At 51.3% G+C, this 23929-nt stretch overlaps 10 protein-coding genes across 10 annotated transcripts; 4 read left to right on the top strand and 6 right to left on the bottom strand.

The window, feature by feature from the left end:
* Nucleotides 1–728: 728 nt before the first annotated feature.
* On the bottom strand, nt 729–1380 carry PC9H_006279 (uncharacterized protein; the record flags this gene model as incomplete). The annotated part of the gene is made up of 3 exons (XM_036775830.1): nt 729–778; nt 830–1160; nt 1213–1380. The coding sequence occupies 3 exons, from the start codon at nt 1378–1380 to the stop codon at nt 729–731; spliced, it is 549 nt and encodes a 182-aa protein (XP_036631849.1).
* A 339-nt stretch (nt 1381–1719) lies between these two features.
* On the top strand, nt 1720–3090 carry PC9H_006278 (uncharacterized protein; the record flags this gene model as incomplete). Its single annotated transcript, XM_036775829.1, has 7 exons — nt 1720–1781; nt 1849–1958; nt 2018–2121; nt 2191–2303; nt 2367–2763; nt 2814–2952; nt 3011–3090. 7 exons carry the CDS (start codon nt 1720–1722, stop codon nt 3088–3090), a joined length of 1005 nt encoding a protein of 334 aa, XP_036631848.1.
* A 160-nt stretch (nt 3091–3250) lies between these two features.
* PC9H_006277 (uncharacterized protein) lies at nt 3251–4367 on the bottom strand (the record flags this gene model as incomplete). Its single annotated transcript, XM_036775828.1, has 3 exons — nt 3251–3376; nt 3438–3768; nt 3826–4367. 3 exons carry the CDS (start codon nt 4365–4367, stop codon nt 3251–3253), a joined length of 999 nt encoding a protein of 332 aa, XP_036631847.1.
* Nucleotides 4368–4677: 310 nt separating this feature from the next.
* On the bottom strand, nt 4678–5881 carry RCD1 (Cell differentiation protein rcd1; the record flags this gene model as incomplete). The annotated part of the gene is made up of 5 exons (XM_036775827.1): nt 4678–4737; nt 4789–5148; nt 5197–5303; nt 5356–5511; nt 5566–5881. The coding sequence occupies 5 exons, from the start codon at nt 5879–5881 to the stop codon at nt 4678–4680; spliced, it is 999 nt and encodes a 332-aa protein (XP_036631846.1).
* A 331-nt stretch (nt 5882–6212) lies between these two features.
* Nucleotides 6213–8344, bottom strand: PC9H_006275 (uncharacterized protein; the record flags this gene model as incomplete). Its single annotated transcript, XM_036775826.1, has 5 exons — nt 6213–7133; nt 7184–7351; nt 7401–7507; nt 7554–7973; nt 8050–8344. The coding sequence occupies 5 exons, from the start codon at nt 8342–8344 to the stop codon at nt 6213–6215; spliced, it is 1911 nt and encodes a 636-aa protein (XP_036631845.1).
* Nucleotides 8345–8663: 319 nt separating this feature from the next.
* Nucleotides 8664–9736, top strand: SEC53 (Phosphomannomutase; the record flags this gene model as incomplete). The annotated part of the gene is made up of 7 exons (XM_036775825.1): nt 8664–8747; nt 8799–8910; nt 8964–9132; nt 9187–9249; nt 9300–9336; nt 9387–9578; nt 9629–9736. 7 exons carry the CDS (start codon nt 8664–8666, stop codon nt 9734–9736), a joined length of 765 nt encoding a protein of 254 aa, XP_036631844.1.
* Nucleotides 9737–9796: 60 nt separating this feature from the next.
* NAT1 (N-terminal acetyltransferase) lies at nt 9797–11045 on the bottom strand (the record flags this gene model as incomplete). Its single annotated transcript, XM_036775824.1, has 4 exons — nt 9797–10266; nt 10323–10579; nt 10635–10763; nt 10825–11045. The coding sequence occupies 4 exons, from the start codon at nt 11043–11045 to the stop codon at nt 9797–9799; spliced, it is 1077 nt and encodes a 358-aa protein (XP_036631843.1).
* Nucleotides 11046–12712: 1667 nt separating this feature from the next.
* PC9H_006272 (uncharacterized protein) lies at nt 12713–12991 on the bottom strand (the record flags this gene model as incomplete). The annotated part of the gene is made up of 1 exon (XM_036775823.1): nt 12713–12991. The coding sequence occupies one exon, from the start codon at nt 12989–12991 to the stop codon at nt 12713–12715; it is 279 nt and encodes a 92-aa protein (XP_036631842.1).
* Nucleotides 12992–15322: 2331 nt separating this feature from the next.
* Nucleotides 15323–18049, top strand: PC9H_006271 (uncharacterized protein; the record flags this gene model as incomplete). The annotated part of the gene is made up of 2 exons (XM_036775822.1): nt 15323–17254; nt 17309–18049. 2 exons carry the CDS (start codon nt 15323–15325, stop codon nt 18047–18049), a joined length of 2673 nt encoding a protein of 890 aa, XP_036631841.1.
* Nucleotides 18050–19306: 1257 nt separating this feature from the next.
* Nucleotides 19307–23745, top strand: PC9H_006270 (uncharacterized protein; the record flags this gene model as incomplete). The annotated part of the gene is made up of 12 exons (XM_036775821.1): nt 19307–19504; nt 19553–19979; nt 20027–20146; nt 20194–20417; nt 20464–20601; nt 20658–20779; nt 20838–22393; nt 22445–22901; nt 22954–23035; nt 23085–23253; nt 23306–23493; nt 23548–23745. 12 exons carry the CDS (start codon nt 19307–19309, stop codon nt 23743–23745), a joined length of 3879 nt encoding a protein of 1292 aa, XP_036631840.1.
* Nucleotides 23746–23929: the final 184 nt, after the last annotated feature.

The following is a 23929-nucleotide window of genomic DNA, read 5'->3' as shown; positions in this document are numbered from 1 at the left end:
CCAACGTTCGAGTTGATGCCAAAGCTTATGAAGGGTCCAGATCTAAGCCCATGGGTCAAACATAGTTAAATCAATGTTCATCAGAACGAGAAGACGTTTGGCGTTACAAGGTATGCTTACCCCCTAATTGTGTCCCGCGAGGGGCGCATCCCACAAAGAAGATGAATGGCAATACGAGAGCAGGCTTTCTGTAACGAAAAGTGAGTCTTTGCCATTGTCACATCGCTGCAGCTAGCAGTACAAAAGACAAGTTAACTAGCGGCGCATATGTTCAGCACTCAACTCAACACTCTTGAAACGAAACATACCACCAACGTGGTGTTCTGCGATCGTGGTGCTTGGGGAGGAGCTTGCCATAGGTCCAACACTTACGCGACGATTCTCTAAGGGGATTCTGCGCCGTCCCAGGCACAGTGCCGCTCTAAATTGGATGGCATGATGATAGGCTTGAAAAGGAAAAGTTTAGTTTGTAGTAGAGGAGACGGGATGAAGGCGAACTAAGTGTTAGATGAAGCGAATATAGGCTTTGCAGCGGAGTAGAGCTTGAATGTGTCTGTTGTCCTGCTAGGGATAACATATTGTATACAATTCTAACTTCTACCTCCACATTAATAGATATAAGGGATTATAGATACATAGGTTTACTTGTCTGATTCGTTGGGGATATAGAGTCGAGTGTCTATCAGGATCATCGAAGCAAAGTTCGAGAACGATGATGGGTGGCGGTCTCAGACGCGGAACCTCAAATAGGCCATCAGCAGCGCCGAGCATCCAGTGACTATGAGTCCGTAGTTAGCTGTCTGAAGTCTCGTACACCATTTACACTCACCGAATCCCACCAAGTATTGTAACGTCGTAGCCTTAGAAGCCTGTATCGTCGTCCTCAAATTCGCAATCTCCTGCTCTATCCTCGTATCCACTTCCTTGATCTTCAACTCTTGCCCACTACTCTCATCCCTCATCCTCCCTTTCTCCAAGTTCAAGTCCAGCCGCACGCCACCCTGTGTCTGCGTGATTTGCTCTCTCAGCCGTTGTTTGAGCTTGCCAATGTCAGCAAGGAGACGGTCATTCTCGGCCTTGAGGGTGGACAGGTCATTCTTGAGCGTGAGCTGAAGTTCCGATTTGATCTGGGCAAAGTCGACTTGTTGCGTGTAGTGGTGCTATTGCCGAGTTCACCCAAGGTAGTTCATATAAGGCGCATACAAGGCTCACCTTGTCTTGGTCGGCCTTTGTAACCATATTACTAGTCATATTACGAATACTCTCGTCGATGACCTCAGCCATAGCACTCATAATACCTTCTGCTTGAGCCCTATTCAAACCCTCCCTCTCCAGACGCTGGACGAAATGGTGGGTGTCAAAGTGGAAATCTTGTTGCATCGAGGACACCGAGAAGAGTCGACTGCCTGGCTGTTGGCAGTGTGCCCAGGAGAATCTGGCTGCATGCCTCGGGGTGTAGGCTAGAGTTGAGAACATCATTCGACGCGCCAGGAACATTTATAATGAGTGAATACGGGATGGTGGGGGTTAAGGATGAAGGAGTGTGTGGAACTCCGAGCCGGTGCATTGATTCTGGCATTGTGATCGGGCGCGAGGCACGTGGCAAGCTGAAATTTCTTTAGGCGCTCGTTTCTACTCGATACGATAATTACCATCGCTGTTCGATTTTAGCAAGAAGGACACCTTAAAACCCTATCCACCCCCGCGATATCGTGAGGAATGCAGGCAGACGACGTGATATGGTCTGTTATCAACCACCAGTTTTGCTCATATAAAGTCAAGTGCGTACCTATGCTCTCGATCTTAATACCACACCTTGCTCATCCATTTCTCCTTTGATTGGTTTAGAACAACCACCCAAAATTTCTGCAGAAACGAGTACAATGTCACCGGACTCTGTAATCGTCAGTCATGTCCGTTAGCAAACTCGCGATACGCTACTGTGAGAGAGAAAGAGGGTAAGGGGACCTAGTTTCACGGTTTTCCGTTGCTTCGTTGTTGAAGATCTGGACCGCAGGTGTTCTATACCTTTACATGAAGACGATCGAACGCGCGCACTCCCCTGCACACATGTGGGAGCGAATAAAACTCTCCAATAATTACTCCAAGGCACTGGAACAGGTAGATTGATTCCCTCTGAACATCGACGATGAATGAGCACACCGCTGATTGTCTACATGCAACTTGCAGATAGATGCAGAGCTCATCCACTGGCCGAATTTCACCATTCATAAATGCAAGCAACGAGTGACCAAAATAACACAATATCTCATCAAAATGCGTCGAATGAAACTTCGGCAACAGTGAGTCTCCCCTCCTCCCCTGCCTACTATATAATGGCTAACGACAGAGTTTCTATTGACTAGACCAAAACTCATCGGTGTCAAGAAAAAGCTTGACCGTCGCGAAGCTACCCGCGAGCGCAAAGCACTCTCCGCTGCCCACCTCGAAAGGTCGATAGAAAAGGAACTCATCGAGCGTCTCAAATCCAAGGCATACGGCGATGCCCCTCTGAACGTCAACGAGTCTGTCTGGCAAGCGGTCCTGGATATGGAGAAGAAGGGTAAAAACAGAGTCGTTACTGAAGGCGAAGAAGAGTTGTTGGACGGAGAGGAACTGGAGCTGGAGGATGACGAGACGGATGAAGAGGACGAGGAAGAGCTTGAGGCTGAGATGGAGGAAGAATGGGGGGATCGGGAGTTCGTTAGTGATATAAGCGAAGATGAGGATGAGGACGGGCTGAGCGATTTGGAGGATGTTGTGGTATGTTCCCAGCAGCCATTAGCATTCACTTTGTCACCTTGTCTCGATAGGACGGCGCTTCCGAGGACGATGATTCAGGCGAGGATGCTGAAAATGACGATGACCCAAAAGCGACCCTTGGGAAACGGAAGCAAGCACCTTCAACGAAGAAAGCCCCACCCTCAAAACGACCATCGAAAGGAAGAAGGCGTAAGTTCATTTCGCCTTGAGACTGGTATTCAATATCTGATTATATCTCGTCTTTCAGAGGGCCCCCGTGTGGAGGTCGAGTACGAACACGAAATGGAGAGTGTACCACTTACAAGATCAGTGTTGGCGAACTGGTAACCCACGGTACACCGCCCTCATCTATGTATTTTCTCGTGCTTCATCCAATTACATTACGAGCGAAAAGCGAAAGTACAGTTGAGTATTAAATATGGAAACAAAGAAAGGTAAGAAATCCAAGATAAGATCAACATTTGACCACCAAAATGAGTTGTACTAATCACTCCTTCTTTTGGTGTCGCTTTCGTTTGAGTTCTTCCATCTCTTCTCTTGTCATCCGCGTACCGAGGAGCGTGTCCCAGTGGATAAAGAAAGGCTGCGCAAAATTGGACTTGATTCCGATAGTCTACACACCATACACGCGTGTCAGCGACAGACCTGGAATAGAAGATGAGACAACCATGTACCTGGTGGTGAATATCGTGATAGTTGGCATTATTCTTCGTAATGAATTGCAATGGATCCCAGGGGAGAGTGTACCCGCAATGGTCGTCCACTGTCTTGAACGTCGACACGGTAAAGAGGAGCATAGCCTGTCGTGTGGTCATACCAGTGACATACTCTGCTAGTGCCGCGCCTAGAGTATCTAGGAGGAACCCCTCTACAGGATGATTGTAGAGGGCGCCGAAGGCATAGGGGACGTTGAGCCGGTGGTGCCACGAATGGAATTGCTTGTACATGAAGGTGTTCATGTGCATACCGCGATGGAGGAAGTATTGCCATGTATCAATGAAGAAGCTGTCCACAATGAACATTATCAGCACATCTACCAACGAGATGAAGTGGGAAACGTACATCGCGGCAAGGAACTGAGCACTCGGGATTGCCCACCAGTACACGAAATATACCAACTCTCTGCCGTTCGCCCTAAGAACCGCCTCTCCGACCTTCTCCCCTAGCACACGGTGCGCAAAGCCCGCAACCGTGGCCGCAATCTCACCCATCTTCTGCAGATGCTGATCCCACGTGCCGGACGTCGTCGGCTCGCTCAGCCACAAGATACCCAATAGCGTCTGGATAACCTGCTGAAAAAACACGGCTTTCACTACATCCAGCCGCGTCGCCCTGTTCTTCTTCTGCACTTCCGCGCTCTCATGTATCCGGTATTTCTCTAGCCATTGCCAAGTTCTAGTGTCCAGATAGTGGAAGAAGAGAGAGAGGAACCAGTAAGAGAGGACTGGTGCAGCAAGCGTGAGGGCTTCGTCCGAGTATTTGTCAATGAGCCGGGACTTGTGGGTGAAGTAGAACGGCACATCCGCTGGGATGAACGAGAACGAGCTATCCGGCCATTGAGACTGCGACGCCGTTGCGTTGGGCGTCGACAAGAACATGTCCATGGGCGACGGAGTGATGGGGTGGAGGTAAGAGGAAAGTCTCCTGACCTCAATATACTTTATTCATGAGATATTTTTCCGCCTCGACCCCTGAATCTCATCTGGACACGGTATGACACGGTCCTCGGCAAGTGCTGACAGAAACGCACATCATAAGTGATATAGTACTATGTATATTGACACCAGTCCGTAAAGTAGGTACACGGATATTCAAATAAAATAACAAAAGTTATACACTTGGGATAATTTCTACGCCAATCGATGATATGCAACATTTGATAGCAGGTGCGAGGTCCAGTATGATGATTAGATATTATGCTTCATTAAGGTTATTGAGCAGAGTCGTGAGACATCGTTTAGTCACCATATCTCCCTGACAATTCAAGTCAGCATTGCCGTACATTACAATAACTAGAAGGCCCACCTTAAGGAGGGAGCTGAAAGTTTGGTCACGGAGAGGTTCAGGGAGACACGCCCGTAAGGCCTCACGAGCCCTCATATTGTCACTGAGGCGCAAGTAGCACCTCACAACGTGCTTCAATAACCGAACTGCCTGCGTCTCGACGAGTTGGTTGACCATATTGCCGAGCACGGTGCCAACGGCGTAGAAGCGTTCATAGGTGTGACAAATGTAGTTCAAGCCCGTCTCGTCGAGGAGGATCTTCTGCACGATGAATATGGCCACGGTTTTAGAGAGCTCGGAGCCGGTTTCCATGATGCGCAGGCAGAGGGGGATGATCTCCGTCGACAATAAGAAGTGGATCACGGTATTGTTGTCATTTTGCTAGATCAAAGTCAGAACCTATGGAAATACTAGGCGGGGGCAGCTGACCTTTACAAGAGCCCCGATAACGCCGAGAGACGTTAAGCGAAGGTATTCAAACGGTCGGGTTTTGGAGGTGGTGTTCAGGAAGGGGTATAAAAAGAGGGGTATGTGCGCTGGCGTGCGAGTCAGTCTTGTCGAGCGTCTTGCAAGCGTTCATCGACTTACCGTTGAGGAATAATTGCCTCGTTTCCGAGTGCGAGGCCACGCACTGCAGCAACGCAAGGGCATTACAAACACGATTGGAAACGTGGGCCGTCAAATTGGGCGGTGACAGCATCGGATACACGGAGACTATCTCCTGCAGCAGAGCTGGCATGATTCCTGAAAGTTATCAGTTAGAGGCTACTCGACATATCATCACTTATGGAAACTCACCAAACGAATGCCATAGCACCAATGCAAGGTCATCATACTGTTCCCTCTTCTTGCTGAGCTCCAGCAAGGCGCTCTCCCTCTCGCTGGGATTCAGCAGATCAATCACCAGGGCGTAGATTTTGCCATCCTCGTGCACGGTACTGCTTGCTCGCATGGTGGTGGTATTGATAAATTGGCCCATGGGCTGGTGTGGAACTGGGTGAGCCAGCTGGGCGGGCGGAGTCTCAGAGTAGGAGATGCCTCTTGCGTACGGGTTGAACGCAGGGGCATGCTGCTGGAGAAAAGACATAGGTTTTGGGGAAACGAGCCCCGACATACCGAGGTCGTGATGAACCGAACGAAGTTGAAAGTGTGTGGGGAGGTCTCTCGTGGCCTACCGCTCAAAACGGAAATGAGTTCCTTAGTATCACGTGAACTGAACTTCATGTGGTAATCTACTTAGGGGGTGAGCTGAGGGGGTTGAGCGTTGAATTTTTAGAAGTCTCGTGCTCGAGGAAACGTTATATTATTAATTCAACAATACATAGTATGAGGATTCTATTGTGTCGCAAAATCGAGCGTGCTGCGATGTACACAGTATGGATAACTGGCCATCAGATAATCCTGGCTTGATCTACTTTCCCCGTGCTTTATGTTGTATACCTGCACTACCCGCCCCCCAACGCTTTCAGTCGCGCCTCTGCAGCTCTTGCCCGCCGTTCTCGTTCAACCTTGGCTCTCATCTCCGGGGTAAGGCCGGCTACGCCCTCCGCCGCCCCTGAACTTCCTCCCAACCTTCTCGGTCCACCAACAGACCGCACATCCTCCACCTTAGCAGCAGGCTGCACCACCACCTCCGGGGAAACAGACCGACTCTGTCCCTTCTCTCTTGCCTCGCGCTCCTTCACGCGCTCCTTCAGCCCCTTCCGTCTTTGCTTCTTCCTCTCATCCCTTTCCTCCTCCATCTGCTTGCTCAGCACACTAGGTACATGCCCCGCACCAAGCCAGTCCCATTTCTCTGGATGATCACCAGCACATCGCCTAAACACATCCCGAACGGCCCGCGTTCGCGCGAGGTCGTACGCTGTCCGTCGTGATCCCTTCGAGACCACCGCTGGTGCATCTGAAGCGTCCGAATGATCGTCGTCCTCATCATCCAAATCGCCGACCTCAATTGTAGGGTCCGCGCCGGCCTCGTCCAGCAGCCATTTGACCGTATCAGCCTGTCCCGCACGCGCCGCGACCTGAAGCAGAGTCTTATGTCTTTCTCCCGCCCACTCAGGGATGGCGGTATTGACGCCCCCCAAGCTCGAAGCTTCGCGCTCCCAGAAAGCCCTCAATGGTTCCAGCCTACCCTTGCTTACCATCTCCAGTAGTCGACCCCACTTATCGCGCAGCTGCTCCTCTTCCTTAGTGAGGACGGGGGGCTTCGGTTTATCAGGAAGAGGCTCCTTGACGACTGGTACTAGCTTGGGCTTGGGTAAGCTGTTCAGGTAAGCCTCGTCTTGTGCCCGCAGCGCATCCTCGGTCAGATGGGAGACCTTAACTCGCGTGAGCTCCAGCAAACATCGTGAGAGCTCTGATTGTGTCTGCGGTATTGTGAATAACGAGTGCAAGGGGTAGCGCTGCTAGAACATACCGGTCGACGTGTTGGGAACGGGAACGTTCTCAGGCGGTCATCGCCTTTTGCGATGACTGAGCCGTCATAATCCATGAATATCTTGCGGTTTGAAGTGCTTGCTCGTATCCATATACGCTCACATGCGCTCAGTTCCTCAGCCCAGTCTTGCAAGAGGTTCCGTATGTCCTATAACAGACTGAGCACTTCATCGGTGGATATACAATCAGAACCCTACATCTCGTAATGCTTGCTCTCCATAGCGACGTAGAAGGGCACCAGCACTTTTCGCGGGGCCTTTGGCGTTATCATTTGCTGACTGTGACCCTCCCTGTTTCCGGCGAGCTAAGGCGATGTTAACAAGATTAGTATGACGGCTGGTGAAACGTACTGGTATATCGGTGGAATGTTTTGTGCCGCAAGACTTCCGTGTCTGGCTTCGGCTTTTTGTGTTTCTTCCGCTTATTGTCGGCCTCATCTTCGTCGTCTGCCGCACGACTGACCCGGACGATAGCCCCAGCGAAATGTCCGCCAGCGACCATGAACAAAGCCCACGTCCGGCCATCCTCGTATGGTATTTGCATCTCCTTCAGTTCTAACAGATATGCAGTGGGGTCACTTTGTTGGGAAAACATGGCCCTGTATACACCGATCTGCGTGTCGGGGGGCGAATGGAACCATGTTATCGCGGTTTGTGGTGCTGCCTTCCTCTCGGTGGGAGATAGGGATCTCCCGTTGCGCTTCGCCTTGTTCGCAAGTGCATTTACGGCGTCAGAATCCGATCCCGATGAGTCGGCGGAGGACTCAGACCCTGATATCGAATCCTCAAGGCCTGCCAGCGATCCCGTGGGTTAAAACCATGATCCTTGGGATATTAGTGTACTTACTGTCGACAAGTTTGGCAAAGTCTGTCTCAGCGACAGGCTGAGCACCGTTGATCCTGAGCTTCACATTGTAGCGGTGCCAGTCCGATCGGAAGTGCTCTCTTTGCACGTCGACGTCGGTGAACGTGACTCCGAGGCATATATTGCATGCTCGGGAGCTTGTAGCGATCTGAGGTTCATGAGCAACGGTGGGCTTGGATTCTTGAGATAACTGAGATATCGGTTCCCCGAAGAGCGTTCTTGGAGTAAGGGTTTCGAGAAGAGATGTCGGTATCGAAAAAACGTGGTACTGCGACATTTGCGGCTGGCTTAGAGACTAGCTCTCCTCATCAATCTTTGCAGTCGATATAAAGGACAGTCGGCACCCGATGTGACTCTATTCGACTTCTGTATCGCCTCTGTGGTGGTGACTCAGGCGGGGAGATTATTTTGGGTTGACCTTTATCTTATCTGATAATGATTACCTTTCGCGGATGCGATACTGCCAAACATGATCGTTGCGATGCACTTGCCCCGCTCATTACCGCCACGTCCTGTACACGTCTGACCTCCGCAGCGTCCACGTCGCCAACGCAGTATATAAGACATACCCATAATACAATTGAACAACACAAATCATGGTTTCAGACGCGTTTGCAGACCGCAAGTTCAAGAAGCTAGTTCTATTCGATGTCGATGGAACGCTTTCTCTGGCGCGTCAGGTACGTTGTGGTATCCGCAGCATGCTAGAATTTTGACGATGGATGGCACAGAGTGCATCGCCAGAGATGATCGCACTCCTCCGAGACCTGCGAAAGCTCAGCGCTATCGGTTTCGTTGGAGGGTCAGATATGGTTAAGATCCTAGAACAACTAGGCTCAAATGGTAGGCACTTAGCGTATATCCTACATGCGCCTCCTCTGATAACATACCCATAGCTACTGAAGAATTCGACTATGCGTTCGCTGAGAATGGGCTTACTGCATACAAGTTTGGGAAACCACTAGAGTCCCAGTCGTTCATCAAGTTTGTGGGCGAAGAACGATACAAGAAGCTGGTTTCGTTCATTCTCCATTATATCGCCGACATGGATATTCCGATCAAGCGGTATGTGAGGATCTATTACTTGACACGAAAACGCCCTGATCCCAACCGTTCTAGAGGGACGTTTGTCGAATTCCGCAACGGGATGATTAATGTTAGCCCAATTGGCAGAAACGCGACGTACGGTCATTGAGACGTTCGATGTATAGCATGCTTACAGTGCCTACTAGCATCGCAGAACGACTCGACTTCCAAGCGTATGACAAGGTAAGAGCATATCAGTTAACATATATGCACCCAAACCAAATCCATACTAGGAACACGGCCTCCGAGAGAAATTTGTGAAGATCCTGCAAGAGAAATTCGCAGACTACGGTCTTACCTATTCCATTGGTGGTCAAATATCATTCGACGTTTTCCCCCATGGATGGGACAAAACCTACGCACTAAACCACGTTCAGGACGAAGGGTTTGAAGAGATACATTTCTTCGGCGACAAGACCTACAAGGTAGCCGTCCTCGCTTTTCTCGTTCTTCCTTAAACTGAGTATACGCGCAGGGTGGAAACGACTACGAAATCTTCTCTGATCCTCGTACAATAGGGCATACGGTCTCTAGTCCAGCAGACACCCAGCGAATACTCAAAGAAATGTTCTTCCAAAGCTAACTGAGTTGTTGACATCTCGTAGATTTGTATTTGTACAGGATCAGATCAAACAGAAACTCTTTAACCTAAAGCTGCCCTGCGTCCTTTGATATGGACCGCGTCTTCTTCAACCACACCGACTCCAAAGGACTCTCTTAGTACTCGAATTCTATCACTGTCCGTCTCGATAGTTGCGAAAACCTCAGTTCGGGTGCCGATAACCATCTTAGCCTCCTTCCCCGACAATATCAATCTTCCAAGATGCCCAGGCCAATTGATGTGGGCGTGACTACTGGTCTCCACTTGCGCTTCCACCTCTTCAGCTTCCGCGCTACCCAGGGTGAAGTATTTGACGGCCCAAACCATGTCCCAGAACAAACCCAGATAAGGTCTAGTGCAGATATCAAATGATGCCGCTTCGTAGTCGCAATCGAAAAACTCTCGGTCCGTAAAGGTGTAGAGCACCCTCCAAGGTTCCGCGCCTCCTGTATGAGACACATGGAGTTGGTACTCCAATTGAGGATGGTCCCTTCGTGAACCGTCCCGCAATTCTACCAGATTCGTATGTGAACGAGTACCTCCTTCGAGTAGCCCTTGTCAATCTTACCTAGACTACTCATGGGCAATACCTTTCGCACCAAGCGATGTCGTTCGCTTGGGGTAGCACCCAGGACGACATTATCTTCTCCATCGGACAGAAGCATAGGCCTTGCAAGTCCAGAGCCACCGAAACCCACGTCTACAAGCCATGTCTGGTTGGCGTCTCCAGGCTGAACAAACACCACCATATGGGTCAGTCCTTGGAAGTCGACGGGATCCGATGGTTCTCTGGCCATATTGACGCGAGCCGCACCTCCATATGCTCTTGACATCCAACCATTAGTCTTGAGTAGTATCTTCCCTTTTGTTATCAACGCACCTGTAACCTAGACCACGCAGCATCCCTAATAACAGACCATTAAGCCCAAAGCAATATGATCCCTTTCCATCGATAACAAGTCGTTTATATAATCCTCCAGGGCTAACGTCGACGAAGTGATCCTCTTCACTGTATCCGGCATATAGGTTAGTCTACAATGCCGTTAAGCTCTCGAGGGTGAAAAGCTCACTAGTGCATCGCGACATTTTCGAAGGGGAATGTCTGGAGATGGCGTCGAGACAACTGCCCAAGGTTGTCCAAACTAGTTTGGAACGCGCCACTCGCGATGTCCTCTGCTGTATGATTATGATCATACCCGATGCGCGACAACCATTGGATGACCTGTTCAGCTGTGTAAGGTCCGGGTAATTTCTTGATCCACGCGCCATTGGGAAGTAATCCTGCCGCCATGTATGCGAAGTTGCGACGAAAACGTCGTCGATATCCAGTGAGTCACTACGACCTGCATGATCTATGATCATCAGATGTTGTGTTCGTGTTCGTGTTCCCACCGTCGATGCATTGAAGGTACTCAGGGGATATAGGAGACTCAGGATAAAAAAAGGGGTGACACTAAATGAATTCCTTGCAGTTTGATAACGAGGTCCTTCCAGGTGACTCGTAGCGATATATGCTCCGTACGCAAGCGATATCAGCAAGCACAAGTATCTTCTCAGTCCCACAAGGGCCTGACCGCACCTTCTTCCGAAATGCAAAATACTGTTTGCTTCGTGCTGTAAATACAAGCGAGGGAATAGAAGGATTGCGAGCTACCCCGCGCAACACACGTACTTCATGCTCTTCCAAAATAGAGAGTGGGGCAATAGTCTGTTTAGGTTTCCGCGTGTGGGGCAGCTCGCCGGCGGATACCCAGCAGTTGTACGTACATCCGGTACTTTCATCCGAGATGAGTGTCAGCCGTCATGGTACCATGCTTGGTACCAAGGGACCACCATCATCCAGGACCAATGACGCCGCTGACACTCTGTCAACGGAATACCAGAAATATACGTCAGGGAGGGTAGTTAGCTTCAGAGGATACCAATCAACTGTCGATCTACCATAATTCCGGGTGGCCTCCATTGTCTAGCTAGCACAGTTAGTTTACACGTTTAGAGCTTGTAAAATGATTATTGAATATTGATATATCATTCCGGATCTTGAGGGCGCGTGTAGAGGCAGCAGCCCTTCCTCACATAATATCTGGTCAGGAGTTAAACAAGAAGCACGGTTAAAAGGTACGATGATAAGCTCGAGTAGACGTTCGGTGGGAAATGTGTAGTGGGTAGTGGTCCTTTCGGAGCGGCGAACTGGAGTCGCAGTCCATGAATTGAACCTCAAGACTACCGATGCCGTGAGCTGTGGGGCGTGAGTTGATTCGTATTCAGCGGCTCTTTTGGCAGTCCTCCGAATGCCGCTCTGGGCAATCTCGATCGAGAAGATGAAGTAAGTGTGCTACTGTACGGCACCTTCTAAGTGCGGGGAAGACGCTGTTGCGATAATGTTCATTTGAGCAACTTAATGTAAGAGTAATCGGCCGGACCTCGTTAACCAGTGTTGAGTATCGTAAGGAGAGATTATGATAGACGGCGAATGAAACCAAAATCACGTCCCTGTGATGATAATCTGTCGTCCGAGGTGTACAAGCGCGGGAGGGGTCTTGTGACGATTAAATAGAAGCGAGGTAGGGCATCCATTCAACAACAACGTAAGAGCATAGATTCGGCCGCGGTGCGAGAAACGGACACATGACTCGAGGAACAACGGCGAGAACGGTCGCGTCCAAGCGTGTACACGTACGTATGCAAGATACAATAGTCATATACAAAAGGGTGTCGAACGGCACACGGCCTATCCCAGAAATAAAGTACAAGCATGATGATCCGGAATGCGTCCAATATTTTGTGTTTTGAGTGATAAGATGTTAGGCATAGGCGAGTAGGGGGGAAATCTATCATCGCATGGTGACATTGTCAGCAAAAAGGCGCTATATATCCATATGGCGAAACGGGCGTACCATGGGTGTCGTGAGTGGAATGATAGCAATAATACAACACGATATTCGCGTTTGTGGTGGCTTATGAGGACTTCTTTTTTAGGATTTGGGACAGGTCTGGTGACGACGTGTCCTGTCGAAAAGGCACGAAGATGGGCTGTGCTGCCTGGCCGTTAGGAGACCTGGGCGTGCCCTGCTGCTGCGAGGGATTTCTCGACGGCTGCGATGGCTGATATGCTGTCGCAGGATATGATGATGTGTGCTGCGAGGGCCGAGGTGGCTCAGGCATTATGCCGGAGGTATTGGTGAAGGGATGTGTGGCGAAGGGGTCAAAGTTGTTAAGCAGCGATGAAGTAGTCATCTTGTCGAAAACGTCGAAGTCTAGTGGGTATGTTGTGGAAGAAGTGGGTATGAGCCGAGTTGTCTCAGAGTAAGGAGATAGGGAGTGCTATGCTGACCTTTATACCACAGAACACGCGCGCGAGGCGCTGGATAGGCATGCGAAGTTACATTGGCTGGAATATCCGTGGCGGATATGTGACCCGGAAGGGTAGGCACGTATCGCCCCGAGTAAGGACCAATGTTTACAAACTATCAAGCACGCAGTGGTAGCTGGTACCAAGCTGGTACGATAGACAATTTTTGGACTGATGGGGCTAGGATGTGGTGATCCCGGTACCACATGACCAGATGGTTAGTCAAAAAGAAGACGGCGGACGCATTTGCTCGGACATGGTTAATTACCTGAGCGACCCGTCAAGGTTCCAGTAATCCAGTAATCGCTGACACGGAAGAATAGAGACGCGCACCGCGGGGAAACATAGGATATTTGTATGCGGACAGTACACACGAGGGTGAACAGATAGACACGCTTTACGGAAACCGACTGATATTGCTGAACAGCATCTCCGTGTCCTGGCCAAGTACGGAAAGAGAAGAAGCAGGTATATGTTCAGCGCAGCTATCACGAGACCAACGTGGACGGAGTACGGTTCCACGCCCTGCACGGTCGGTCCGGATATGGTGAAGACGGCACGCGTTCGTGTATATGAAAAACCTGTATGTGGACGTGTCCCCCAACGTTTTGTGGTCGACGGAAGTGTGGGGGCATAGGCTTTGACATATTTCGCCGAGGTTAAGCTTCGATCAGGGGGTTACACACCTTTGAGGCCGAGCGGTACTTTTGCTCGACGTGTGACGCTGTGCCCGACAATGAGAAAATCGAATCCACTGATGAAATGATATCCGATTATACTCCAGGTCATGGTAACCACAGCGGTATGGACTAATGTGAAGGTGAAGACAATAGACGCACCATTTTGAAGGATGCTGATCACTACATGGCATATACCACGGGTACACGATGAACCATAGGCCCGCCGGACGTCCGATGATGAAAGTATGATATGAAGATGCTCGGTCGAAACCACTCATGATAGACTGCCGCAAACTTCTGGAAGCTAATCTAATGAAACATGGATCAGAATCACCCCACGTAATAGCGGACAAGGCGCGCTAGAGCTTACATGATATACACAGCCTGACCCAGAAGCTGCGCTACGATTTCAAATATCGCCCAAATCTGAGTCTCTGCAAGAAGACTTGGCTGTCAAGTTCGACTGTCAAGTTGACTCCATAGCGCATATCAACCATCGGGCTCCGGGTCGCAGAATGAGGGCTCAGCGCTGAGGTTAGTTCTCATTGATCATCAAGTGCAGCCTAGTAGTGAGCTCCAGCACGTCGAGCCTCATTGCTTAAGACCGTATGAGCGCGAGATGAAGGTTAAGATTGATCAAGATCGGGCCGTGCGCGTGACAGGCATGAAACGTGTTGAAGCTAGAGTATCGACTCGCCTTGTGTCGACCGCTACAATATTTAATCGATGGGTGCTGTTGGGTGACTGCATCAGCTCTAGACACAAAGTATAACAATACCCTCCTCACACGGCTACCATGGATATGAAAACGTACCGGTTTAAAGACTACGAGGGCGGTAACAAGGCGGCGTGTAACAGAAACAGTGCTTTGTCCTGTGCGAGCGATATCTCGAATGCTCGTTTCCCTCCAAGAGGGCCGTCAAACCGCGCCCAGTTCTAAAGTCGACCAATTCTTCCCTGCACGTTGCAAAGTCCGACGGTGAAAATACGCCCGAAGTGGGCCAAGAGTCAAGACTGAATTAAGATGCAAAGATAATCCGTGTGCTTTGAGTTTATTCAATGGAGCGCAGAGCTGGTGCTCGACATGAGGACATGGAGGCAGGAAGGAAGCGGAAATTCTGGAAAATCAGGAGATTAGATTCCGGAGAAGCGGCTTGATTTGGCAGAGATGACCCTGAAAAAAGTTTGGCCAGGAAAAATGGTGGCAGACGACTCGCGACTCTCACCAGCACCATCACCACCACTCTTTCAACAGAGTCCCATTTTTGTGGCAGTTCGCCACAAATACCTTCTTATAGAGCAATCCTGGATTTCAGATCTTCCCCATGTTCATTGACCTGCTCAAATGTCCCAGAATCGTGTTCTCGGTGCGTGAACGATCTTGCATGTTATTTTACCGACCCGGATTCCTGTCACGCGCCAACAACAAGGTATCAGGGCTACGCTGCTGGGCCCATAGCCTCTCTCAAAACCATCGATCTTATCTTTTCCATTTATACATGTTCTGCTACCCATGAACTGAGCATCGCAAGCTAAATGTCTCCCCGTTTTGTAGTTCAAAACAGACAGCAGACTTCAGCCACTATGCAGACTTCTCACCCCCATACCGTAGACGTCGCAGAAAGGTTCCTCCTGGCAGACGACGGCGACGACAACGAAATTTGCCCTGTCTGCGATGGCGAGTGCACCTGCCGCCCCCAGAGCAGTACCCCCTACCGCAATGTTCCCCCTTCTACACCTTCGTTCACGACAATCACGCCCAAGCATCCCCCTCTGAAGATCAAACTTACTGTCCCTAGTTGCATGCTAGGCAAGCGACAAATTTCTTCCTCCAAGTCAGTGACGGCCTACAGTGCCCCCGAAAACGCTGGCGAAAGCTCTTCTTCGTCTTCTCATCCCGAACAACTCGCTACCGCTCCCATTCCCGTTCCCAAACGACGGGGTCGGCCGTCGAAGGCCGTTGTCGCAGCTCGTCTCGCCGCGAAGGCTGCTGCAGAGGCACACGAGGCAACTCGCCTGCCAGTTCCATCATTATCGCAATTCTCATCACAATCTCAGCAATCAGTCAAGCGAAAGGACTCCCTGAACCGACGGAAAACAAACCCGAAATCGGCAGCCTCGAGGCTACCCTCAAAACTCAAGGGCAAGTCCACGGTCGTGAAGAAGGCAAATAAGCGAAGACGCGTGGCGGTGAGCGACTCTTCTGCTTACAGCAGCGACGAATACTCTCATTGCGAAGACGACTCCAATTCTCTTCGACTCCCAACCCTTGTACCTGCATCAGCACTATCCAGTTCATCCTCGAGCGATACCGAATCTAGCTCTCTTTCCGACTTCGATTCTGATTCATCCATAGAAGCTGAGGAAGAAACTTACATTATTTCTGAAGAAAGTAGGGCACGCGACAAGGCTCGTGTGCGCCGTGAACTTTTGGGGGATGATCAAAGAAGACGTAATGATTGGGTCATTCGCCCAAGAAAAATGAGCGTGGGTGCGAGTGACGCAGAGATGGAGGTTGATAGCGATGCCACCGAGGACGAGGAGGAGGAGGAAGAGCAAGAAGAAGAGGAAGAAGAGCCAGATGAACAAGCCCCTGGCGCCCCATTCAATGGGGTCGCCACGGGGTGGTCAGAGGGCGAAGAGTCTAGTTTCGATGCTGATCTGTTCTTTGCCAATCTCAGCAGCGACGCTGAAAGCACCGATTATTCTGCTGCCGGCGATGAAGGACCCGACGACGTCGATATCGAGGACCCGCCGTCCGACGTCGATGCCATTTCGCTTGTGCAAGCCGCTGCTGCGGGTCTTATTCCCCAACTTCGGCAAGAGCTAGACAACCTTCCCTTTGAGGTCACTCAAGGGTGGGACGGTCAGATTGTCTTTACAAATGGGCTTCAAGACGGTCATGGGATTCTGGATATCGATTTCGAAGTCAATGCGGCCCAACTCGTTGACACTAGTGCCTCGCCTAGTGCTGATGTGGACATGTCAGATAACGCTCAAGATGAAAACACCAACGGTGGGACCGACGACGGAGCGACCACCGACGAGGACTTGGTTGGCGCAGACGATCTACCCAACGAACGCGCTATGCAGCTGTTCGTCATGCCAATGAGCGTATCAGCTGTCGACCCGATGTCAACCATGAGCCCAGTTGGAAGCCCACGCCCTGTCAATCGGCGGCGATTCAGATCATCGAGCCACTGTGAATCCCCAAAGCCTGCTGACATTCTTGCCGGTAGAGTTTTCTGGGAGGATTCAGATGGTGATTGCGACGATAATCTTTTGAAAAGTCGCAGCGAAACTTCTTCGCGTGGAGCTTTCCCTCGCACGGGAACATTTCAGCATACTACGTCGGATCGCCGAGCAGTTATCGATGGTTCTAGTAACGATGTGCCGTCACCTCATCCTCGTGCTGGACGTATCGGCCGCGGCAGAGACATGACCCAGTCTCTTCACTCGTTCCATATGGTAAGCTTTATCATTCACTGCGCATACTCAATCTAAATTTCAATCCTACCCCAGTTTGATAGTCCATGGACGGCACGTTCCTTCGCTCGTACCTCTTCTGTCCCCGCTTCTGGTTCTCCCCGATCACATATGCGTAGCTTTTCATCGGATGTCCCCATGTCCTCGTCACCGGATCCGTTCCATGGGGAACCCGTGAACCTAGACGACGTTCTCGATTCATCTTACCTGGATTCGGATGGATCGGATTGCCATGGATCGACAACGTCCGTTAACGACAGTGATTCGAAGAAACATATCAGAAACCTCAAGCGGTGGGATGTAATATCCGTCGGAGCCTTTCGCCAGTCCCACTCCTCCATGAATAGCCTCGACGCCAGCTGGACCTCTGACACACCGGTCCCCACCTCGGTCCCCACCTCCCTCAGCAACGCTATGAAAATGAATCCCATCAACGAGATGCTCTGGAACAATAAGGACTCCAAGGTCGATGGGCCTTCTACCAGCACTCTCTCCACCCCTGAATCTACTTCATCCAAGCGGCGAAAGCGCGGCGATCGTACCCCCACCAACTACGTCCCCACAACCACTCCACCGCAGCAAAACCGCATTCCAACAAAAACCAGAAAAGAGCTCAGGCACGAGCATAAGCTGAAGCGCAAAAGCTTCGCTTCCACTCATCACAAACATCATCCTCAGTTCCACGCCCATGGTCATCATCCGAACATGAAATCTCGTAGCTCGAGTTCAGTGCAGCGCACGAACTTCTTTTCTTCTTCGACTTCAAGTCCAATGTAAAATCAAAGATGCATATGTATTCCGGAGATGCATCCCCCGACCACCCATCCAATCTCCCCATCGGCAACCACCCTCCCTCGGTCGGATTCAAATCTCTGTTGTGTTTCCACGTCGTAATATAAATGGTTGCTGGCTCCACATCAAGAAATGTTGTATAACAAACGGTCTTTGTCTTCTTGTGCTATCTCTATGATCTCTCTCCGTAGATTCATCATCATCGACTTACCTACAAGTCCATATACTGACCCATCAACCATCCGTCTCCTCCCTTCTTCCCTTCCCCTTCTTGTGATGCTCATGACAATGTTTCTAATGAATGACTTCGCTTTCCCCCCTGTATCCGTGGCATATAATTTCCTCCCCATCGTGCTACGGCGCGCATTTCCCTGTTTAATGATGCATACATACCATTGTTGGCTACATAGGCTTCCGTTGAATCCACAGAATTGTCGAGCAAGTGTGCTCAGGTCAGAAACTAATGCTCATATGCCCGTTCTAAGTTCGTCCAGTGCTTGAGACCTTGGTTTCGCCTCCAAGTCAGTACAAAAATGGCAGAACACCGCCCCTTCGTCACACTTCCTTGAAAAGCTCGCGCCGAAGCGTTTTTGGCCTTCGGGGATCGGCGCGCCACTACCCCAAGTCGATCAATGAACTTCTTACTTCTAGCGTCGTTCCTACTGAGGACTATGTAAGGCTTTCATATGCCATCACGCGAGATAGATATTCTATTTGGCCGAAGTCTTTGCTCGCAGGACCACAATGCACAAGAGATCGCAGAGTCCAAGAAATCTTCCAAAGTAACAGTGACGGCAACTCACGATGAAAAGATGTCTGCCCGACCTCATTTCGGAGCTAAGTACTTGGATACCAGAGTAGGCGGTAGCACCAGAACCACACTGTGTGCGAGAGAGTGATGAGCCGGTCCAGCAGGCGCGCAAATCAGAATGGGTTCCACGTATATATATTTTTTCAACTTGTATCTAGTTCGGCATCCAGCGGTTGAGTCAACCCAGAAAATGCTGCGCGATGTACCGTTATAAGCAAGCTTAACGTGCTTGAGCTTGGTCTGGACTCTGGTAAAACGCACGAGGAAAGGCTTCAGCAAGTTCACGCTTACCCCTATACCCCTGTGGCGAGCTCCTGTCTCCAGATTTCTACGGACCCGGTACCAAAGGCACACAGTGCACGTGACTACTAGCACTTTGCACCATCGACGCGACACTTCGCCAGACTTCGCGTCCGCGACACCGGACGTTCATGATCTTCGAGTCTGTGAAGTATTATTTGGCGTCCTGCCTTGCCGCTTCACGTCAACTGGAGCTGGCTACGGTTCTGGATCGCAATGGCGGGTCTCAGGTGGAATCTATTGAGGACAACTCGCTCACACATGTCATCACCAACTCTCCGCATTTCGATGGCGCACACAAAGTCAGGCAGGGGGCTGCTATTGTGGCGGTGAGCTGTGAATAACCGCAGCTTGCAGCCTATACTAAAGCCCAATAGGATAAATGGGTGGATCGCTGCATGCAGCAGGGAAAGCTCCAACCCACGTCGATATATTCCCCTGACCCGGCCATGCTCTTCTCTGGCGTCGTCGCAACCTCGACGGGAATCTCTGCCACCGACGTCGAGGTTCTCGCAGCTGGAATCACCGCGCTCGGGGGGCAATGGCGGACAGCGCTCACCCGAGACATCACACACATCTTTGCGGTACCGGGGGTAGGGGTCGCCTCAGACGACGACGCGTGCGTGCCGGAGCCGAATACCAGCAAATACCACATGGCGAAGCACGCGCAGGTGCAGGAGCTCTCGATGAAAATCCTGCTGCCACACTGGTTTGATGACGCAGTGCGCTTGGGGACGGGGTCGTTGCCCACAGAAGAGTACGAGTGGCCAGAGCCCAAGATATTGAAGCCCTCGCACACGAAAGGTCGGTCACCGTCGGGCGACTCGTGTAATTTGCTGACGTCCCCCCAGATACGGGACTGCAGATCACGAAGGACACAAAGAAGATGGAGCGAACGCCGGCATCGAAACGCGCGCTGATCCGCTCGCAGCTCTGGACGCCAGATGCCTCTACACCCATGCCTAAACCTTGTAAGTGGCTTGTTCGACGGTAAACAGATGCGACTGACCGTGACTAGCGAAGAATATATGGGGGTCGCGCAGAGTCCTTCTCTCTTACACTATCGGGCTTTCCCCAGAGCGTCAGCTGACACTAGAATCCAGCATTGAGCGAGCAGGAGGGGTGGTGGTGAGGAAACCAGAGTCGCAGATGGATCTAGACGAAGACGAGGAAGAGACGATCCTAGTTGACGAGGCAGACGTCTTGATAACTAGATATCGAGCAGGCAAGGCGTATTTCAAGGTATTTCCCATGTCTATCGCCTCGATTTACTACTGATAGCGTACAGGCCCTGACTTCGCATAAAATCATTGGGTCTCTGTCGTGGCTATTCCACGTTCACTCGTCTGCAATCCTCTCACCCCCTACTGATCAACTATTGCACTATCCTCTGCCGCGGCGGGGTATCGACGGGTTCTCTTCCCATGTTCGTTTCCCCGTCTCACAGATGTCCTATTATTGATCTAACTTTCGCGTCATTAGGAAATCTCGATCACGAATTACACGGGCGAGGCAAGGGAGTATATCAAGAAGCTGATAGAGACTATGGGGGCCACGTTCACGCCGAGCATGACCAGCCGGAACACAGTGCTCATCGCCGCATTGTATATTCATCTCCTTTCCCTCCACCCCCTTCCTCCGCTCACTTATCCGCTTTCACAGCATCTCAGGCACCAAGACCGCGAAAGCGCAATCGTGGTCGATCCCCATCGTTAACCACACGTGGCTGGAGGACTGTTTCGTGCGCTGGCGGCACCTCACGGTGGGGCTGGAGAAGTACATCGTCTTCCCCCCGAACGTGGACTTCGCGAAGATGCTGTGCGAAAGGTCGTTAGGGAAATTGCGCGAGATCGAGGGCGGGGTGCTCACGATTGCGGCGGCGGAGGGCGAGCAGGCGGTGTCGCTGGTGCATCATCTAGGCGTGGCCGGGGTAGGGCGAGGGATGGAGGTGGATATATGGGCTGGGGTTGATGAGAAGATTGATGGGGGCGCGAGGACGTTGGTCGAAGGACGCGCGGCGGATGATACGAGCCCCAAGATAGCGCGCAACAAGGAAGGGACGACGAGTCTGGTGCCGAATACGAGTCCGATGAGCAAGAAGGGCGATGGAACTGCGGCGAGACGGAGTCCTCGGAAGGCAGGCCACGCTCCCGCCGGTCCGCCGCCGGCAACCGCAACCAGCGCGCGCGACGTCATGGAGATTTCGAACGAACTCGCCCCCGAGGGAGCGACGTCTGAACCCGAACCCGAACCTCAGGCTGAACCTGAGCCTGAGTCACCTAGCCGTCGACTTTCCCGAAAGCGCAAGCGCCGATCTGACGGGCGCGACAGCCCTGAGCGGCCCCCTTCGCAGATTGAATCAGCTTCTCCACCGCGACTGAGGCAGAAGCTCGTGTCATCGCCGAAGGAGCCTGCCGTCGCCAACGGTAACGATTCTGCTGAAGACGAAGACAGCGATTCCCTTCCTGAGGTGACGACCGCGCTCGGTATCAACAAGGCGCCGAAAGACGCAGACAATGGCGACGTCGTGATGGCCGACGAAGAGCGAGAGGACTCGCCCATCCCCATGCCCCGCAAGAAATTGACACGTCGGAGTGGAGAAGGCATCGACCTCAGTCGACTCGGCATGCCCATCTCCCCCCAGAAATCCCCGAATAAGGCATCCCCGGTGGCTGCACAGGCGAGTCCTCGCGTGACGATGGCGAGCAAGATGCGGGGTTCCCCTGCAAAGGCAGCAGCGGCAGTACCCAAACTGGGGCATGAGGAAGGCGATTCGCGGGACGACGAAGTGCAAGCAACCACGAAAACGAAGCTGATGGCGAAGTTGGCGAAACCGCCGGCTTCGTCAGCAACGCGTATACGGAAAGGCAAGGCCAAGAAACGAATAGCCGAGGAGGAGGAGGAGGAGGAGGAGGGGGAAGAAGAGGAAGTGCAAGTTGTAGCGGCGCGCAGTTCTAAGGGTCGTACTTACACGGTAAAGGCCACCACCAGCCGTCGCGCACCCAAACCAGCAAGGGATGAAGGCGACAGCACTACTGAGCCCCCCGAAGCTCCGTCAAAACCCTCGCGAACAGCGAAAGCGAAAGCGAAGAAGCCGGCCTCTCCAATAGAAATCGACCCTCCAGAAAGCGACGCCGTCGAAGGAGAGACGGTGACAATACTTGAGTCACCGCAGGTGAAAACGACGAAGAAGGGCAAGCAAGCGCAGACTACTAATTGTAAGCCAGCGACAATGTTCGTTTTGACTCCATGGCTCACGCTTCGTGAAGTGCCTGTTCCGGACGCTGGGGGGTCGCGACGACTTGGTGAAGGCAAGCCGCCCGCCCCTGATGAGACCAACTTCGACGTCGACGATAGAGACGATGGTGGCAAGCCTACGAAAGTCCTCAAGCGGCCGACTCCGAAACAGAGGGACGCGGTTGTGGAGGACGACCTGGAGCGACCTGACGATACCTCGGTGATATCTGGACGCTCGAGGAGGACAGCAGCAGCCAAGGCATCCCAGGTTCTACACGATACAATCATGCCGGACGTCAACATGTATCAGAAGCATATGTCCCGGTCGCGCAAGAGTGGCTCATTGCCTAACAACTTCCTACAGGAAGATACAAGGTCAAGAGCAAGTACACCGTCGGAGCGTCCGCCAAAGGCCAAACGAAAAGTCGATCTTGATGCGGAACCACCCACTAACAGCAACAAGCCCAAGCGTGGGGCTAGCAACACCAGGTAAGTGTGCTGATACTTAATAATTAGGCAATTCCCCAGACACGTATCCTAGCCCCTCGAAACTCTCCGCAAAACGGTCAAGGAATATACGCCTAATGACTACACAAGTGACGCTATCTGATAGTGTCGTCAAGGTTTGTATTAAACAAGTAAAGTCTGTTGTATCTATTGACGACCTTGCAGCGCCTGGTCAAGCTGGGAGTGAAGATGGTTGAGAAAGCCAGTGAATGCACGCACCTGCTAGCTCCTCATCTTGTGCGAACCGAGAAATTCCTTTGTGCGATTGCAGTCAACGCCTTCATTTTGAAATCGGAATGGGCGACCGCCTCAGCGGCAGCAAACGAACTCCTTCGTATGTTTACATTCAGTTCTTTGTTTTCTTCTTACATGTCTCCTCCTTGCAGCGGAAGAAACCTACTTCCTTGAAGATGACGCTAACGAAAGGAAGTACAATGTCAAACTTGCCGACGTCCTTCTTCGTGCAAAATCCAACCAAGGACAACTCTTCGCGAAGAAGACATTTCACGTTACGCCAAAAGTCAGCATTGACCTCAAGCTTCTGAAGAACGTCATTGCGGCCAATGGCGGGCAGGTAATCCAAACTATTCACGTTCTATGTCTCCTTTGTCTCATCAATGGTCCATAGATGACAACGCAGGCGCCAACATCAAGGACATTTAACAGCGAGAATAAGTATTTGATTTCCTGTCCAGAGGATGCTTCTATATGGCGGCCGTTTGCTCAACATCGACCTGTATATACAACGGAGTTGGTGCTCTCTGGCGCACTGAAACAGGAGGTTGACTGGGATACTGATGCTTCCAAGGTTCCGGGTTCTTTCTGAATAGACGACAATCGTATTGCTATGTATCTTGGATTCTTCTCAATACTCGTTTGTATCATCTAGATTATATTTTACTTGTATGTCCCTATAAACAACGTTAACCATTCCATGCTGCGGATTCCAGTCTTCTGTTCATTGGAAGTCACTGATCCATGGATCGGATCCTTGTACGTATATATACCCC

This window comes from Pleurotus ostreatus, assembly GCF_014466165.1.
Source record: "Pleurotus ostreatus strain PC9 chromosome Unknown scaffold_4, whole genome shotgun sequence".
Taxonomy (NCBI): Eukaryota; Fungi; Basidiomycota; class Agaricomycetes; order Agaricales; family Pleurotaceae; genus Pleurotus; species Pleurotus ostreatus.
The sequence above is the reverse complement of the archived record's forward strand: the minus strand, read 5'-3'. Positions and strand labels throughout refer to the sequence as shown.